At 38.1% G+C, this 19,177-nt stretch overlaps 1 protein-coding gene across 1 annotated transcript in view; it reads right to left on the reverse strand.

The window, feature by feature from the left end:
* Positions 1–6,106: 6,106 nt before the first annotated feature.
* JAG2 (jagged canonical Notch ligand 2) overlaps positions 6,107–19,177 on the reverse strand; it is a 94,170-nt gene continuing 81,099 nt past the window's right edge. The window contains exons 19-26 of the mRNA XM_077820565.1: positions 18,711–18,738; positions 17,337–17,422; positions 14,654–14,767; positions 14,349–14,464; positions 11,656–11,904; positions 11,039–11,170; positions 9,795–9,951; positions 6,107–6,582 (exon numbers count right to left, since the gene is read on the reverse strand). Coding sequence (XP_077676691.1) covers positions 6,107–6,582; positions 9,795–9,951; positions 11,039–11,170; positions 11,656–11,904; positions 14,349–14,464; positions 14,654–14,767; positions 17,337–17,422; positions 18,711–18,738 — 1,358 coding nt within the window. The remainder of the gene's footprint in view (positions 6,583–9,794; positions 9,952–11,038; positions 11,171–11,655; positions 11,905–14,348; positions 14,465–14,653; positions 14,768–17,336; positions 17,423–18,710; positions 18,739–19,177) is intronic.

Consider the following 19,177-nt stretch of genomic DNA (forward strand, 5'->3'; position numbering starts at 1 on the left):
TAAGTGTGAAAAAACTGCTGCAGTTTGTTTTGTGGGGAGGGGAGAGTTCTCTGTTTTAATCTGCCTAACTAGAGTCAACTTTTAGAGCAGAGTTGATCCTTTAGAGCCAGGCATTGGTGATTGCTTGCATGTCATTTGTGACTAGCTCTGTTCCAGGACTGGTCTATATATTGTTTTATATACAAAGCTACACAAGAAAAGATCCTGAGTCTGTAACACAGATGTCTTTTCCAACAGGAAGCTGAGGTGTAAGGCCTTGACGTTTGTTACCATTTAGGAAGACAATACACACCCAACAATTTTCATATGGTCATACATACCCCATTGTACTAAATGCCTGTTAGAGTACCCAGGGAAAGACAAAAGCAGAAGAGCAGATTTAAAAAGAAAATTGACAATGACTTATTACATTGAAAGATTTTTTTTTTTAAATTTTTTGTAGAGTTAGGCACTGTATGTGTGGGTGGGTAAGTGAGGTAGTTGTAAAAGGTTATGTCAAATTTGTTATAGCCCTTCATACTATGTCCTGGTTTACCCCCTCTTAACTATCTTACTATCTGCTTCTTTATTCTGAGCCCTACAACAGTAAATAAAAATAAAGTTTAACAAGAACTTATGGATGTTTAGAAAGGTCTCTTGTATTTATTCTTAATGCTATTAAGTGATATCCAAAAATGATAATTCAAATTACACCTCACTTCTGCCAGTTCGCCTTTGAGAAGGGAGGGAAAGTAGAGTACAAGACTCCCTTCCTCCCAAAAAAACTCGGAACAAAACCCCACAAAATAAAAAGGTACATTAGATCACAACCAGCATCTATTTTACTATGAGTTTTGACTGTCTGGGTAGTTTGAAGCAGCTTTGTTACTCTACAGCAGCCACAGGAAAGAGACACTTTCTCTCTGTGGTCACCCACTATTTATTAGGATCATTCTATGGACCCTTACTTTGGGCAATTAGCAGTCAAGGGTGTAAAGGAGAAAGCTCCCGCTGTTTGTAGAGATTCTATGCTGCCCCTCCAAGAGGTACATAAATATATAAATAATAAGTCTGCCTCGGGGCCCAATGCCATGAGCTATGCAGTCTAGTTACTCTCCCCAGGTACTGGGAAATACCCTTCCATAAATTCCAAGCAGTTCATTAATGTAATAAAGGCAACATCAAGTTATTTTTCTACAATCAACTTTTCACTCAGGCACAATTTGAACTCAAAGGGGTTAATTAACTGGCCCGTTGAAGAACAAAAACAAACAGCGGACGGCAAAGGGCCAGAAGAACCACAAGCAACACAAAACTTGGTAAGGTGTTCCAGGTCAGTAGCGCACTGGAGCATAAAAGTGAAATTACTTTCAGAAAACCCCAAAAGGGGAGGTGTACAAGGTTTCTTTGTGAATATACTTGAAAGGCTATATATTAAAAGTCATGCAGTACAAAATTCCTTCTTGCACAGATAGGTCACTGACCAGACTAAAACATGATCACTGAGCGGTTTTATCGAAAATAATGTAATGTTGGCATAATGTTCAAAAAATATCTATAGTAGCAAGCACACTGGTGGCACATTGCAGAAATTTATGGGAAAGATTAAAATGCAAGGAAACAGTACAGATGACAGACAGGGGTTTAGAAGGAGAGGGGGGAAAAGAGATGCAATTAAAAAACAAGCAAACCTTAAAAGTGACTGAGCCTTTATATTTGACATTTGTTTTAGGGTTAATAAAGATTAAAAGCTATCCCACTCTCCTCTTTAAAGGCAATTCTCAAAAATACCTCCTTTTCCTTCCTTTCTGTCCAGGTGCCTCATTCCAAGTAATTTGTCTTGTCACCACATGCAAGTATCATGGAACAATGCCATTTATGCAGTAGGGAATCCATCCAGTATAGCATGGAAACCAAGATCACGCAATCTTGTTTTGCTGCATGATTTCAGAAGTATACCCAAGTGGGAGTGCTCCTTGAACGAGATGGATAGCAACACCAATAGTCTACATTGAACATTTTACTGTGACACCCTAGATATATTGGGGTGGATGTGTATTGGCCCTTTGAAGAAAATACACAGAGTGAAGCTTTTCTAAGTATAGGAAAGGTCAGATATTTCAATTGATATTAAATTGCTATCACCCTTTACAGTCTCATTTATAAACATAACCTACAAGACACTAGGTTAATACTTGTTTTGTGGAATATGGGAAGCGATCTTGTAATTCTTTATAATCATTTGCTTATGCACATAAAATGCACTAGTTTTTTGGCACAGATATGTTTTCACTTTGGAATGTGTAAGGGTAACCCCTTCCCTTATGAAGCGATTCAAAAACACTAGCAACTTTTACCTCTGGTGAGCACAATAGCTGTTTGAAGATTTGTATTTCAAATGCAGTGTTTTATATTGCTTAGTGATCTCAAACATTGTTTAAATTACTTGGTATGTGACATCAATTATTTAAATAAGCAAAATTAGCTTTACAAATACCATTTGTTAAGACCCAACTCCAAGCTCTTTGGTGGATAGCAAAAGCCATATAAAAATACAACCTGTAATTTCTCATTCTGCTGCAGCTGTAAAAGTCTTTGCAATTGTTTGTGTTTGGACATCAGTCATCCAAAACAGCCAGTAGGAACATCCCATCAATATCAGCACTAACTTCTAATACCAAAGTCTTTCCCCTGCCCTCTGCAGCAGGTAGCCACAAACATCGGTAGGAGTTCCCAAAGGCAATAGGCTGAGTTTCTGCATCTTGATAAGATATTTTCTTCTCTGACAGTCATAAGCAGCTAGTGCTGATCCCCTACTGATGTGGAGTGGGGATATCTTCTAGCAAATAAGAAATCCTGGAGAAACCAAGATTGGCTTTAGGAAGTCATAAGGGGAGTGATGTCTCTTCACTATAGCTTTGGATGTTTTTTGTGGAACCAAATTTATTGTATGTTCATGTACTCCCCTGCAGGAATCAGGCTTATCAGCCTAAAGTAAAAGCAGATAATTCCCGAAGTATTTCAGAAACAGCTCTAGTTTAAGTCAAGCAATATTAGTTCTTCAGTGAAAATGTATGTATTAACTGGATGAAGAGTGAAAGATGAACTTTCAGGCTATATAGTGTCCAGTGCCCCGGTTCTCCCAGAAATATTAGTCTGTCAGTAGAGGAACTATTTACAGTAGAACCTCAGTTACAAATACTTCAGGAATGGAGGTTGTTTGTAACTCTGAAATGTTCATAACTGAACAAAACGTTATGGCTGTTTTCAAAAGTTTACAACTGAACATTGATTTAATACAGCTTTGAAGCTTTACTGTGCAGAAGAAGAATGCGGCTTTCCATTTATTTTTTAGTAGTTTACATTTAACAGTACTATACTTTTTTTTTTTTTTATTATTATGTCTTTGCTGCTGCCAGATAGTGTACTTCCAGGTCCAAATGAGGTGTGCAGTTGACTGGTCAGTTCATAACTCTGAGGTTCTACTGTAGTATGTTAGAGGCATCATAGGTTTGCATTAATCAAGTAAGTCCCACTATATTTAAGCCATGTAAGTTACTACAATTGGCAAGGATACAGTTGTACCTAAAGCAGACCATATACTAAAATGGTGTCGAGTACAAGGACTGGACAGCTGCAGAGAGGTGGAGGTCTGTTTAGGAGAGTAGCTTTTTTTCTTCCTTTAAAAAAGTTTTACACTCACTGCAAGTACTTAAATCACGCTGTAGAATGTTTTAGAGTCTCCCATCTTCAACTGATGAAGCAGGGGAATATAGCAGTAGAAAGGCTACTGTTTACATTAGCCAACAGTTGAGGCTGGAGCCCCACATATGGTGCTCAGTTCTAATAGGTAACATATCAGCTAAAAGCACTCTTAGTGCTCCTGAAATAGAGATGGTGAAGGAAAAAGTCTGGAATTTGATCTGGAAGCTAAAGGTGGATACAATAGTGCCACCAGGTTCAATTTCTAGAGCTAGTTGTCATGTTGAACAGTAAAGTATTCCATTTTGATGGAGCATCAAGGCAGCCAATCAGATAGCACAAGATACTGCTACCATTTTCCCTTAAGTGTGCGGATGTTCAGAGGAAGCCAGTTACACAGGGCTATAGGAACAACCTACAGCTAAAGCAGCACTTTGGTTCCTCGTTAATCTCACCTCCCAATGGACTCAAATTTGAAAGTGCTTCTGCAGAAGCAAAGTAAAATGGATTTCTTGAAATAGCAACTGAACCCACTACTCTGCCCTTCAAAGTAGGATGATGTTGTTCAGCAGAATCATAGGCGTATAGAATGCATTTTGAAAGCAAACACAGTTTAAAATGTATTACACACAATGAGGGAATCATTTTATTAGATTATGGAAGACAGCAGCATTTACAGTACAAAAAGTTACAAGGGTAGCAGAAAGTATTTTTGGTTTAAATACTTAGGATTATACTGGGGAACATGTGAAGGATAGTACCCTTTCTAAAGCTACCTCCTAAACCAGGATATCAAAATAAGTTTTGAATATTTAGCACAAAGTAAAAAAAGTTACAACAAACATTGTTATAAAATGCTTTAATAAATAGTTTTCTTCTGAAAGTTATTTAAGAACATGTCAAACAAAGTGTACTAAACAGAAGATCCTGCAAAACAATTCCTGCGTTCATGTATAAAATAATTGGTTTCAAAACATTCATGTTTACATTGTTCATTGGCCAGGGTTTATACTTTTAGATAAACATCCGCTCTTCTCACTGGTAGGATAACTAAGTGTATGCAGGGTTATGTTTTTCCAGTAATTAAAATAAACGTATAGTTTGCCCAGTTATAGCAATAATAAAGCTTTTAAAAAGTCAAAAACAAAATGCACAAGCCTTCCATTACGAACAACCATTTCTTGAGGTACTCCATCTTCTGACTTTGCCAACCGTTTTCTTAGAGCAATAGATGAATAAGCACAACAGAAACAAGAATGAGGAAAATATTGTTCCCTTCATTAGGCCTGTATTTAAATGCAAAAAATATGCAATACCACATGTAATTAACATTCACAAAAGAAAAATGCCTTGCTATGTTGTACTGTACAGTATATGCACCCTCTACTGTTCTTGAGATGGGAAGAACTAGGGTAAAACAAACGTTTCTGGACCTATTTACACGTAAAATGGTTGTGTTCCAATGTAAATACAAATGACCAACAGATTCCTAACATTGATTGTATTAACTAACATCATCTTCTTATCTGGACATAATACAAAAAAGTTTTATAAACTGCCATAAAACCTCCCTTTTGGCAACATAAATTAAAAGGAATGACGTAAAAAAAAAGACCAAAATATTTTAAGTTATTAAATCAAATATACAGAGTGATTCATTTAATATATACATATTTACAAAAAAAGCATTTTCACAATTACAAAATAAACCATGTCAGTTCTCGCAATTTAACTATATCGGTATGGCAGTCTTTGACAGTTGCTATAGAAAAAGTTTAATCTCAAGGCACTTGTCACATGCTTCAATACTGCAATTCTAAAGTAATTAAAACAAAAATAAAAAGGCCACTTTTAAACCACAGTTGAAAGATCTCTATAATTTTTGTTCCTGTTACAAAGTGTGTAAGGCAAATTTGAAAAAACTTACAGAAGCTACTAACGTAACAAGTGCAGTGAGCTGCCATTAATAGAGATTTGAAGTCAAGAAACAGTTTAAGTTCACACAATTTCCTCAACCAGGAGGTTTTAAAGCCACCATTAAATTAGAGCAAGTAATAAAAAGAAATACATTCTGTAAACAGTGTACAGTCTCTTGTAATAAACTTTACACATATATTGAAAATACAACCTCTCTCCTCTGCCATACAGCGAGTGTATTACAAGTAAACTTTACAAAAATAGCAACTATCAAAGATTACTTTTTTTTTCATCTGACAGTCATTGAATAATTTATACAAGGCTAAAGAAACAAAATAAACTTTTTTTTTAATTTTATTGTTTTTTATTTAATTTTTTTTTTTTTACGCAAAATAAAGAAACTATGAACATCTGACTCCAATATTTTAGTCCTTGATGCAAAGTGGAGATGTCAATTTCCCCCTCCCCATTAAGTGTAGGCACAGTACGCCTATGTTCTGAATACAGGTTAGCCTCTACCGCCTTCAAAGTTTGATGCATTCACATTTTTTACAGATCTGTTGTCCATTTTGTTTATATGATGGGATTTCTTTACCGGACTGCTCTCTGATGTGTCAGATGCCTTTGCTGACAAAGGCATTGAGAGTTTGTTTGTGAGGAATTTGTCCATTTCTAAGACTTCTCTTTCCTCCTCCTCCTCCTCCTCCTCCTCATATTCTACATATTCCTCCACTGCATCACAAGTTCTTTTTTGAGGAGATATAAAATTTTTGCATTCGTAACGAATGTCTTTGTTACTGTAAGGTTTGTCTATAGGATTTCTTATGGGATTTAAAGGTGCCCATTGGTTGTTGGTACTCTCCTCTCTATGTGGGCGATTTCTCTCTCGCTCTTTTCTTCTCTTTCGAGTCCACCACACACAGATGATTATACAAGTCAGCCACACAATACTAAAAACTACACAAAGTATTGGAACCAGATAATCTAGGGGACAAACCAAAACAGAAAGCCTGGTTACTGAAACTAGTTAGACAATGCTGAGCATCTGCAATAAGAAATATCCATACATATGCTGCAGGTATATCCTCTCAGAATCCTTTTGGAAAGGATGGAATTGCCACAAAATATTAAGTTAATTTTCTGCTTGAAACTCTAGTCCTTTTGACTTGAAAAAACGGTTCCTGAGAAATATGATGGCAGAAAATCAGAGGAGATTTCTATTCTACTGGACATTGCTACATGAGTATATACCAGTGGTATGAAACACCATTAGAACTACATTGATTAGTTGATATCTGGATTGACTTTCTTCCAGTTACCTTTCAGGAAGTAAAGTTACATAGGAACTATGTATTCATGGCTTCTCTCTCTTTATTGCATGTCTTTATGTGATCTTATGTACTACTGATGATACAGCTATTTTCTACTAAGTGTAGCTATCCAAATACTTCTGCATATAGATAAAGCACTCTCTGTATACCTTCACTTGAGTTAATGGAAACTATATTCCTTTCAAATGTATCATATGGTTTTTTTTAAACTTACTTCATTTAATACCCTGAACACTGATCATGTAAATTTAAAAATATTACATCTAGCACTCTTAGAAGTAAAACTAACAAGCAGAAAAAAGTACAAGTTAATTATTGACATTTGCTGTGACTGCATTCCATCAGTGCAAACGTATTACCCTTTCTGCATATCACACTACAAGGTAACAGTCAATCGAAGTAGCAGTTTTTCTTCATTCCCTTTCTCCTCTCCCTTCCCAGCAAGCCCCATTGAGTGCTTCCACAGCTACATGAATACAGAAATATGTCAGAGACAGGCTATTTTCCCTGCAAATTATGTTCTTTTAAAATCAACCTCTGGGAGATCATTTGCTTTGGAAATGTATTTTTGCTAGCTACTTTTACGTCCAGTGGAGGATAATTTTCTGTTTACTTCTCCAAAGTCAGGAAGGGAAGCAGTATTAGAAGCAAATATAGAAGAGGAAGTTTCAAGAGAATTCAAAAGATGGAATACTTTGTGCTTTTCTTTGAGACCTGGGGTATTGCTAGGGAATGATCATGAAAGATTCTAGTCATATCCTATGCCAGCCAACACTATGCAGTCAGACTGTGTAGCAGGAATACCATGCAGTTGCCTTAGATAAAACCTTAAGATCAGGAAGAATTAAGTCAACGGCCTACGGGTGAGCATACTCCAGGATAACTGTTCTATGGCCATGGTACCTAGCTACACCAAGATCTGGAGCACACCTCCTTCTCAAACAAATGCCAAAGAGATGGATTTGCATATTTGTCCTGACTTTTCCAAGAAAGAAAAAAATTGTTCAGAAGTTTTTTTGGACAAGCTATTTTCTTATATAGAAGTCTCAGTTTATTGTGAATGAGGCAGACAATGAGGAGGGTTTGCGAATCTGCTCTGCATATCAGAACATCAAATGCAGCTTAGCCATTAAGACTGGAGGGCTGAGTCAACTTGGAATGCAGAGGGCCCAAATTATATTTCATCCATTTGGAGAATGACAGACTTCTACAGAGTTTTACTTCTTTTCCCTCTGTGACAGAGGAACTCAGTCACCACTGCTGTGCTGTCAAATTCAGTTAGATGGTGGCTGAAGGCAGAATACTTTATGGAGAGGAGGGCCATTCCCACCAACTTCACTGCCAAGAGGATATTAAGCTTGCGTTCTCATGGTAACCAGACTTTCTCCCTCCGCCAGACCAATGTGGAGTCATCACTTAAGTAGGTTTGTGCCAATGGTCACCTGAAAACAAGAGGTCTTGGAAGGAGTCCCCATTCAGGTAGGTGACTCTGTCCCATCACCAACCATGGGATGGTCTGTCTGCTTAGATCTCAAAGTGTATGAGAGGTAGATGAAGTGTTTAGCTCAGAATCTCCTACCTCAAAAAGATGTTCCTTATCATCCCGTATACACCTTATGATTCAGATAGCCATGGACAGAGATATTGGCCTTCAGAGGCAGTTGAGAGTGAAGAATGGGATACTGTTGCCAAGTTAACTTTAAAGTAGGCCAGCCAAAGACCATGAACAGCAATATTTAATCTGTAGATTCCATGTGTGTTCTTAGGAAGAGATGGAGCAATCAGGAGCCAAGCACACTGCACCAACCATTTTAAGGATGGGAGAGAGTATTTGATGAGCCTCCTATAGTTAGACTGGCTTCATCCTCTGGAGAAGTGGGAGACTAAGTAATCCCATTCCCCAAGAATGACTCTCCTAGTGGCAGGAGATATGACAGCCTGGGCTCAGAGTCTGGAACCAATTCTACCTCCTCTAGAGAATTCCTGTCCAAGAAAGAGATGAAGATTTTTTTTTGCCTCAGAGGACTTGGGGAATATGTGAGGAAAAATGTGTCAAATTTCTTGAAGGATGAAACATTTCTCTACCCCAACAGTGAAAGCAAGGAGGCCATACATGTGACTGACCAAGACTGTTGGTAGGAGGACTCCTTGGATGAGATCTTGGAGAAGTTAGGAAGAGACTGGGTAAATCTCCTGTCACTGTAAGGCTCCCATTCTGGGATTCCTTGTTAGAGAAAAAAAGAGTCCACTAGGGATTTCCCACAACTGCTTCCTGTATGTCTCTTGTGCTGGGAGGGACTGCTGGTGTGTGACACCTAGCGTACAGATGTTCTGCACCTGCTCTGGCCTCACATACGCTTAGGGATGTATTGTCAAGTGAAGGATCCATTCAGCTGTGCCATATCCCTAGAGGCAGAGAACCACAATACGAACTGAATGGATATGGAGAGCAATGACTGATTATATCAGGCCAGATGTTAAGAAGTGATGAGTATCTTTAACTCCTATGGAAGTGACTAGGCATTGAGGATGCTCAGCACCCTGCAAGGTTGCTCATACCATGATCTTTTCTGATCCTGGGATAAGAGACATGGAAAGTTATACTATATGTTCCACTGGTGTCCTTTTCCCTGTTTTGTTATCTAGAACAAGCTGGGGGGTGGGTGGGAAAACGAGAGGCAATTCAGTATGCCATTAAATGACACATTTGTTATGAAGCAGGAAACTGGGACCCTACTACAAAAAAGCAGAGAGAGGGTGACAAAACAGCTTCATGATTGACTGCTACTGCCCTCCTGGCAGGACAGAGGAAGATAGCATCAGAGCACTGAGTATACTTAAAACACTAATGTATCTTCAACTTACCGGATGAAGAATGCCCAACAACTATGGTCTCTACTTTGACTTCAGTAACTGCCAGCATAACAGTGCTGTTTTGCCGTTTGGTGATTGCATTTACTATTGTATTAGCAGCGTTCTGTATTAGACTGTTATCTTGCTCATCTTGGTGTGGGATAAAAGACTAAGAGGGAAAAATGGCAAAAATAATTTTTATAATTCCAGATCTGTACTTCTCTATATCAATGATTAATCTTAATTTAAATTAGCCGTACAGATTGATAGTTACACTGAAAGCAGTTTAGAACATCCTAATTTACTATTTCCACAGGGTGGCTGGTTCATTTTGAAGTAGTATGCAAATATTAGGACAATACTATTCTCTAAATCTGTCACATGGCAGAAAGACACTGTCCCCTGCTATATATCAAGTAGAGGCAGCAGACCTCTACATTGCTTACACCACGGAGCCAAACTTAGTCGTAGTGTAAAGGGTTTCAAGATTATCTCGATATGAGCTTGCACTAGTGACTTAATCCATTATATTTAAACTGTGCAGGTCCCCCTACTTGCATCATAGCTCAGCATGCTCTTCACTGGAGCTGGTAAGCAAAGATAGCCTAGCTCAGACTATCTGTCCGATATCACACCCTCCGGCTGGATGTACTGTCCTACTACCTAAAAGCAACTTACAAAGAAGATCCTGCCCAAACTCCCTTACAAGGAGCCAAATAGTTCAGCAGGATTTGAGTCAACCATCACTTAGCTGACTCATATCCCTGACAGATCTCCCCCATCTCCCTTCACTAATGTTTTCACTGTTTCCTCTGAGCATCCTGAAGGCTGAAGTTCTCTTTGCCCATAGTAAATATACAGCAGTCATGAAAGCTTCTTTACTCGGCAGATGTGCCCACCAATAACTTTTTTCCCCTCAAGGGCTGCTCAGTGACTCTGCTGAGATTGTCAATAACTGTGCCAGATTGTTTTTGTGATTTGGGCCACTGTAGACTAGTAATTGTATTGAACTTATTTCAAATAGACAACTTCACATAAACAATAATATGATGGCAATTTTCTGCCACTGTGAGAACAAAATTTTTCAATACAGATCCATGAGGTAATAAACAATTCTACTCAAAAATATAGTCAAACTTAATACGGATACTGGTATCTGTGTTGGATGTAAGTGTGTTTCATTTATTCTTCCCAGGTTCAATCTAACTAGACAAACAATTTTCATGTTTAGTTCAGGAGAACAGTCTAGTACTTACAATAGCAACTTCCACGGCATTCTCTGTGGAGTATGATAGATCACACAATACTATCAAAGTCCTGTCCCTAGATACAGTCCGAGTGGCTGGTAAATATCGAATTTCAGAGCAAATGTTTTCAATGGTAGTGCCCTATTAGAAGTAAGATAAATCATATCTTTCAGTGCAAGTTAAAAATTGTATTTAAAAGACTACTGGTGCATACAGCTTTATCAACAATTTTACATAGTTATATGAATTCTGGCAAAAACAAGCGTGGGACAGATTCTCTGGTTGGCTCTAGCAATATTTGGACCAAACCAGAGCAGTTTGAACAGCATATACTGGTAAATACTTACCCAGTTTTGTATATATGTTAAAGGAGAAATATTAAAATAAGCCTTATGTAGCTCTCTAAATTACAGTGGGTTTCTTTATTTTTGCACTGTGGCTGAATGACAACATATTGGAGCAAAGTTCTCATAGTACAGCTACAGACATATGATAAAAAGAAGTTTTGTAAACAGAGGGCAGTAACAGACATTGATAAAAAGCACGTTTTATATGCACCTACACAGGGTATACACGAGAATCCAGTGTTTCTATGCTATTGGGCAAGTGTAAAATTTTGTTCTCACCTGGGGTACCTTGTCTCTGTTAAAAATTAAAGTAATTCTGGCACAATTATTGTCTAAATATCCAGAACTAGGCGGACACTTGATATTAACAGGTAGAGGTTCCAATGTGCTGCATTCTCCCCAGTTGGTGCAAGGAGGTTGAAAACATTTGATATACATTATTTCTTGGCATTCTTGACCAATGGGACACCAATTGTTTGCATGATCCTGATGTTTTTGTAATAAACATGGTTTACTCCCACACCACACCTAGAAATTAAAAGGAGATGAAAAAATCAGTTAATTATCATTGATTCGCTACAATTTACAGTAATTACCAGTAATCCACAGAAAATGGTAATGATCAAACTCGACTTTTATTCTTACTGAAAACAGACAGTTATTTCTACAGGTCATATGCTGTAGTTTTAACTACTGTAGCTCTCTTTAATAGTGTGCTTCAGATTTAGGTACTCATGATAAAAGCTTGGCCACGTTTTCCCTAGTGTGACAATGATGATCAGCCCATCACCACCACAGTCTTACAAGACTTTTCATACAAAGCACTTAAAGTATCATTATCCACATTTTATGGAAAATTAGGCAGGAAGGCCCAAGGTCATCCAGCACACTAGTGGCAGAGCTGCGATTATTATTTGTATTACTATAGCTCCTAGGACAAGAACCCCATTGTGCTCAGCACGTTACAAACACAGAACAAGGGAGAGAGAGTCCAGACAGTTTACAAACTAACAGACGGAAACAGAACAGAGAGGGAAGTGGAAGGAAACAGTGAGACACTTTTGGTCAGTGTGCTGAGCCTACTGCCCAGCACACCAGCAATCTTTGTGGTGTCACATCTTTTCTGTGATGGCTACAAAGAGCTCAAATGAGGAATTTGAAGGATGATAATAGTTAGTCCTGCAGATATTTTGCAGGTCTCCTCCTAAGCTTAGAATCACAGGATTATAGAATATTAGGGTTGGAAGAGACCTCAGGTGGTCATCTAGTCCAACCCCCTGCTTGAGTTTGAGGAGCGTTCTATCCACTAGGCCAGGGGTTCTCAACCTTTGTCCTTCTAAGCCTCCCCTCCTGCAACATGCTATAAAAATTCCATGGCCCACCCATGCCACAACAACTGTTTTCCAGTAGATTAAAAGCCAGGGCTGGCATTAGGGGGTTAACAAGCAAAGCAATTGCCCAGAGCCCTGCGAAGCAAAGTTGCTCAGGCTCCAGCTTCAGCCTGGGAGGAAGGGTTCAGGCTTCAGGTTTGGCCTCAAACAGCGGGGCTCAGGATTCGGCTTTCTGCCCGGGGGGGCCCCAGAGTGTCTAATGTTGGCCCTGCTCTCTGATTTATTTTGGAAGACACCCTGAAACCTGCCCACGGCCCCCCCCAGACCTCTCATTGAGAACCACAGCATTGGGGCATGTTACCTCTTCCTGATAACATCTCAGTTAGTCTTAACTTTGGGGTGGGAAGAGACACTCAGGTGAATAAGTACCATGGTACCTCACTAACACACTTTATTCCTCCTTCCTAGGAATGAGTACTATAGGCACACTCTGTTACTGGGTGGTATAGATCACCTCTAAGTACAGCTACATTTTAACCGTATACACCTGTCAATGGTGAAGCCTAATGTTATACAGATTCTTCTCCTAGGAGCACATATGGTGCCCTTGGAAGTCTAGACTGGATAGTAAGGATGTAGACAGTGTTGTAGCCATGTCAGTCCCAGGACGTTAGAGGTAATATCTTTCACTGGACCAACTTCTACTAAGAGAGACACGCTTTTGAGCTTACACAGAGCTCTTCTTCGGGTAAAAGATATTACCTCACCCACCTTGTGTCTCTAGATATTAATGGAATAAAATATATGCTTCCTTATGTATGAAAGCCACAAAAACAAGCTGTTTATTTACGGTGATAAATTCCATTTATAGTGCACCTTTGATCACCTCACTTGCACTACACCCACTAGTCTTCACTAGGACTATCAAAATGAGCCACCAAGAAGCTAGTAATCATCATGTTTTAAAAACAAATCAGATCTCAAATTTACATTGTAACTATCTGAAAATGATCTAGAAAATCGTAGAAAATTCTTTGCCCTTGAGGCATGTGTAGCTGGACAAAGAATATAAAGGCAGCTAGCTTTACTGCTGGACCAATCTGCAAAGTCGTTAGAAATCTTTTTAAAAAAAACAAAACAAAACAAAAAAACTTGGTATTTTTTCCTACAGATTTTGTAGGAGTCTATACTGTGGTGTAATATTACAGATATTATTGGCACTCATCTGAAATTATCTGTGTAACTCACAAGCAGCGAGCAACATTGGTGCTATTTTTCATAAGCTCTCCAGCTGAAAAGCCAGTGTGTGTTAGCACCATGAGTCTAACTGTGCAGTCCTGAACACAAGCACTGTATTCTAGTGATGGTTTGAAAGCAGCTCAGAAGTTTGGAATGTTCGATATAGCAAAGTAGAGACTAATTAGTGGGCAGATGCACTCAAATTGAATCATGCATCTTTACTACTATTACCTTACCCAATAGGATACATATATTATAGTATATAGTAGGGGTGATGTACATGGGGAAAGAATGCAGAAGAAAGGGGACTGAAGACTAATAACTTGCACATGAAGAAATCCAGGTAGAGACATACAGCTAAAAAGAGTATTTCAGAAGAATATTTATAGGTCTAATCATTACCTTGGTGCAGTCAATATGTCCATCCAAACAGTGGCAGTTGTTGCATTCTTCATCCCATCTGCTGCCATGAGGAAATGACATTCCTTTAAGCCGGCAAGATTTTCCAAAACCAATCACTTAAAAAAAAGTTAAAGTACAGTTAGTCTTTTAAAGTACTGAATTGAAAACTAATTCAGGCCTAAATTAATTTGATCTATCTACAAGAGCGAATAGCATACACAATAAAAACTATTAGTTATGAAATACTCAGTTGGTTCTTGAGTTAATTTTTTGATAGTTTTAAATTATAAAAAAAGGAAAGTTACCCTCTTGGCATCTAGGGCCAACTCTCCCAGGAGGACAGGTGCACCTGTATCCATTTATTTCATCTATGCAAGTGGCACCATATGCACAAGGCGAGGACTGGCATTCATCAATGTCTAAACAAAATCAACAAGTAAAATAGTCAGTGGCAAAGATTCAGCATGTTTCATTATATGTCTAATTACAAGCAATCAAAAAGGACAAGATCTGCTATCCTCACTTGTAAGGACTGTTTTGCTATGGGTCTGTGCAAGAGATAATTTGACTTTTGTGCTACATGCAACAGCTGCTTAGTCTCAGCAGTTTGAACCTTCTTAAAATGCATGCCCATTAATGTAGGCATCTGAATTCAAACACTAAGTAGTAAATTGGCTTGGCTGTGTTTAAAACAAATGGACTTTGTTAGTATAATCTGGCCCATCAAATGATGAAAAGTAACGTTTATGAGTCTAGTCTCTTCCCCATACACCCATGTAACTTCTGTTAATGTCAACAGGCGGGGAAAACAGATCGAGTTAATAGTTTAACACAAAATGAAGCTAATTATCTTACTTTAAAAAGATTTTAAGAATCTCTCTTGCAATCAGGGCAAGAATTTTTGAAAAGAAACTCATACGCTTGGCCATAAAAATCCACCCCTTTAAAAAAAAGAGCAAGGAATCAAATACATAGGTAGATGCACAGGGAAGTGCATTTTTTGTAACACTAAGGAAATTAACAGCTGTCATTTACACAACACATTCTTTAACAGCAGAGTATACACGGATACTTAAAGTTGCAAAACCAGGAATACTGAGGACAAGTCTACACTATCGGTTAAGTCAATCTAATTTACATCAGTCAGGGGTGTGAACCCCCCTCCCTCCCCAAGCGATGGAAGTTGTGTGCTGTCCACACCGGCGCTGTGTCGGCAGGAGATGCTCTCCCGCCGACAGAGCTGATGTTTCTCACCGCAGTGGAGTAATCATGCCGATAGGAGAGTGCTCTCCCGTCAGCAGAGCGTCTCTCACACTACAACAGCGCAGCTGCATCGGTGTAGCTGTGCTGTAGCGTAGACTTGCCCTGCACGTTTTCCTTTCCAATAGCCGTCTTCTCAGCATTTCTCCCTTTCCCAGATCAAACATTTTAAACTTATAAATTAAATTTCTTCCCAAGATTCACCATCATTGTATAAGTGAGTGTGGTTTTTAAAGTTGTGGTTTGTAACTGGAAGTGAAAGTGGTATGGAACAGGAACATGACAGTTATCAGCAGAGCTAATGGAAAATGACAAGTGACAGCAGAAGTACATGTAGTTCTCCTGGTCTCTGATGCCCTCCTGGAGGGTCAAGAGAGTGGTTTACCATTCTGTGCTAGATTCTTAGCAAAATCCTAGAGTTGGCTGGGGTTTTAGGAGAATACAATAGTACCTACACCAAGCAAGTAGAGCACGTTACCACGCCTTGTTCCTTTCAAAAGGATCCTCGTTAAGTCTATCATTTCACCATATATATGTTGATCAGCATTCACTGTTATCAGTACCACCACTGTCAACCTAATGATTGATTTATGGTTCAATTCTCTAGCTTACTACAGAGTAAATAAGGAAGAGTGCAAATCAGAAAACCTGTAACAGATACAGCTGTAACCATGCTAATAGCTTTATCCCCCACCCTATAATGAGGCCACAAGAGTCTGCTTCAGCCTCTGAGCTAATGGACCTGCTCATGCATTTAGGTACACATGTCCCAGGTTCAGTATCTGCAGAAAAATCCAGTTAAGGGCATCATTATAAGTGGGGTGACATAGTTGCCAAGATAACACCGGACTCATCACTTGATACCCCCTGTTGGGTCATCTAGGAGAGATTAAACCCAGGAACTCTGGGCCTAAAGGCATGAATCTCTATTGCTTGAGCTGAAGGACCAGGTGCACAGGCACAGAGGCAGTCTATATGTGGTCTTGCCACGAAGGGGGACAAAGAGCCACACTATCAGTGTGGGTTACACAGTATTAAAGATTTCGGGGTTTTATTTAAACAAAACTACAAAGTTCATGTTTCAATGTAAGGCTCATGTTCATTCGGTCTTCCATTTCCCCACCTTACAAAACGCAGCAGTTAGTTTTTACCATTCTCATGGTCGTTATTGAAAGATAGCACTAAACAGTCCTTAAGATAAGCTTGCAAATGTGGTGCTACACGTTCCACGTGTTACTCCTTTTGTGACTATACTCTGCCCTGATCTTTTTGTTTCAGTTAGCTATGAAATTTCCAACCCATTATGTCGGCAGTAAGAATCCAGAGGGAGAAACACTAAGTTATCACTGCGAAGAAGGCATTTGTTATGGTTTAAGCATAAAAATATGCAAAGTGTTCTCTCTCACTACAAACCTAATGGCAGGAAAGAAAAGGCCAAAAAACAAAACACCTACATAAAATCCAGCAACAGATCTTTTGAGTACAATTTAAGCCAAGTATTTTAGTTGCATTTATCAAATGAATAAAGGGATTCTGTCCCAGACAAAAAGAGCCCATTATTTACAAGGTGAGGATCAGTGTCTATGAATAATTCAGTTAGCTTCTGCTTCATTATTTGGGGTACAGCTGACCTAAGCTTAATGCATGAAATGTCAAAGGGTCAAGATAACAAAGATTTTGGGTCTTGATGGCATGACCTCTCAGTCCTTCAGCCATACAGGTACTTACTAATTCTGCAGTCAGGACCAGCAAACCCGGGAGCACATTCACATCGAAACCAATTCACACCATCTACACAGATGCCTCCATTGTAACTGTAAAAATAATAAACCTATCATTACAGTGAATGCTCTCAGGGTAGATTCACAAGCCTAAAGATAAACAAAAACCCTAGTTCTTTCACATAGGAGTCTGTTCAAATGCAAATTTCTATTGTCCCTATTCATGGTATTTTCTCACTGTTCAACAATATGGAATTAAAAAATCCTTGCTAATTCATAATAAGAGTCTATTTAATAAGCCATATGCATTGTTTTGTTGGTCTCTAATTAAACCTTTGTTAATTAAGCCTTCTGCTTCTGTTTAAAGGGATGATCTGTTCCCACTAAGAGAAAGGATATCTGGGATATTGTTAGATGAGTTATTAAGCAATATAATTTATCTGATAAAACAATATTATAGGAACTGTGGGAAAAAGTATAGTTAGGAACATTTATAAAGATATGAACACAGCTCAGGAAAAAAATGCAATGGCTGTGCACAAGATGTAAAACAGAAATTGAAGGTTTTCCCCCCACATTGCTTGGAAGTGTACAAAATGCAGAGGATGGATCAGAAAATGAAAACTTGCAAGATTTACTGGATGTTTGCTTAACCCAGAAGTCTGCATTTTAAAAACTTAGATTTTACATAAAAAACAGAAAATTATGGGAGTAGCATTGTTAGTAGCAAAATGTGTTAAGACAATGGACAAAGGAATCTGGATGTGCAGTTTCAGAAGAGAGTATGTGTATGAATATCCCGCTACTTATCAAATTTCACTAAGACATTTTAGAAGATTCAGAGCCAATATTTGATCTTAAATGGGATATAATTTCTTGTATTTATTATAGTAAGAGCTAAGCAAATAATGGTCAATGAATAGTATGGGTGAACTAAAATTTGTGATGGCTACATTCTTCTTTCAGGGAGTATCTTCACATTTTTCATTCAAACTGGATAGCAAATATTTTAATTTTGATCTTAGTTGTGATTCACTACATAAAATGCTATTTCTTTTTTGACTGGATAAACTTTCAAAAGTACTTCTGGCATGAATACTAACACAAGATTTAGAAATTAATTCTTATAAATATTTTCACCAGTGAACTCTAAATTGCTCCATTGTTGCAGAAAGCAAAAACAAGAGGGAGCACAAATAAAGCATATTTTGTGAAAAGTTTGAGCAAGAATGTTTAGAATGTTCTCTTTAGAAGCCCAGGTCTAATTATGTTTAGAGTACAATTTTGATTCAGTGAAGGATGAATATTTTTAAGAGTAACATAACAATATGTTCAAGTGCTATGAAAATAAAAGAATGAACAGAAGGTTTGTAGTACTTACCATGGATGGGGGTTGCAGTCATTGGTATCTATAATGGAAGAGTAAATGAACTGTATGAATTTTAGAATATGTAGCATGCCAATTATAATCTGTAAAACTAAATCTATACTAAAAAACTAAAAACCTAAAGGAACAAGAGTATAGTAAACCAAAAGAAATTTTTAAATTTTCATCTGCAATCAAGAAATTGTAATATGGTATAAATACACTAACTACAAAAAGGGTTGTTTTCAGGTGAAACTCCATAAAGGTAACAATAAAATGGTTTAAAATGAGCTTTTACATACAATATAAGTGACAAATGCTAAAGACTGTATCTGGCCATTTAATTCAGTGACCTTTGAACTCGTCTCAGTTGGATAGATCACAACTTCAGAGATTAAAGTGCTGTGGGATAGCAGCTAAACTCAGGAACAGACAGCAAGACTATATTCACAATTACAATGGTATTGGCTATTGCTAATTAA

Source organism: Eretmochelys imbricata, chromosome 6 (genome assembly GCF_965152235.1).
Source record: "Eretmochelys imbricata isolate rEreImb1 chromosome 6, rEreImb1.hap1, whole genome shotgun sequence".
NCBI classification, from domain to species: Eukaryota; Metazoa; Chordata; order Testudines; family Cheloniidae; genus Eretmochelys; species Eretmochelys imbricata.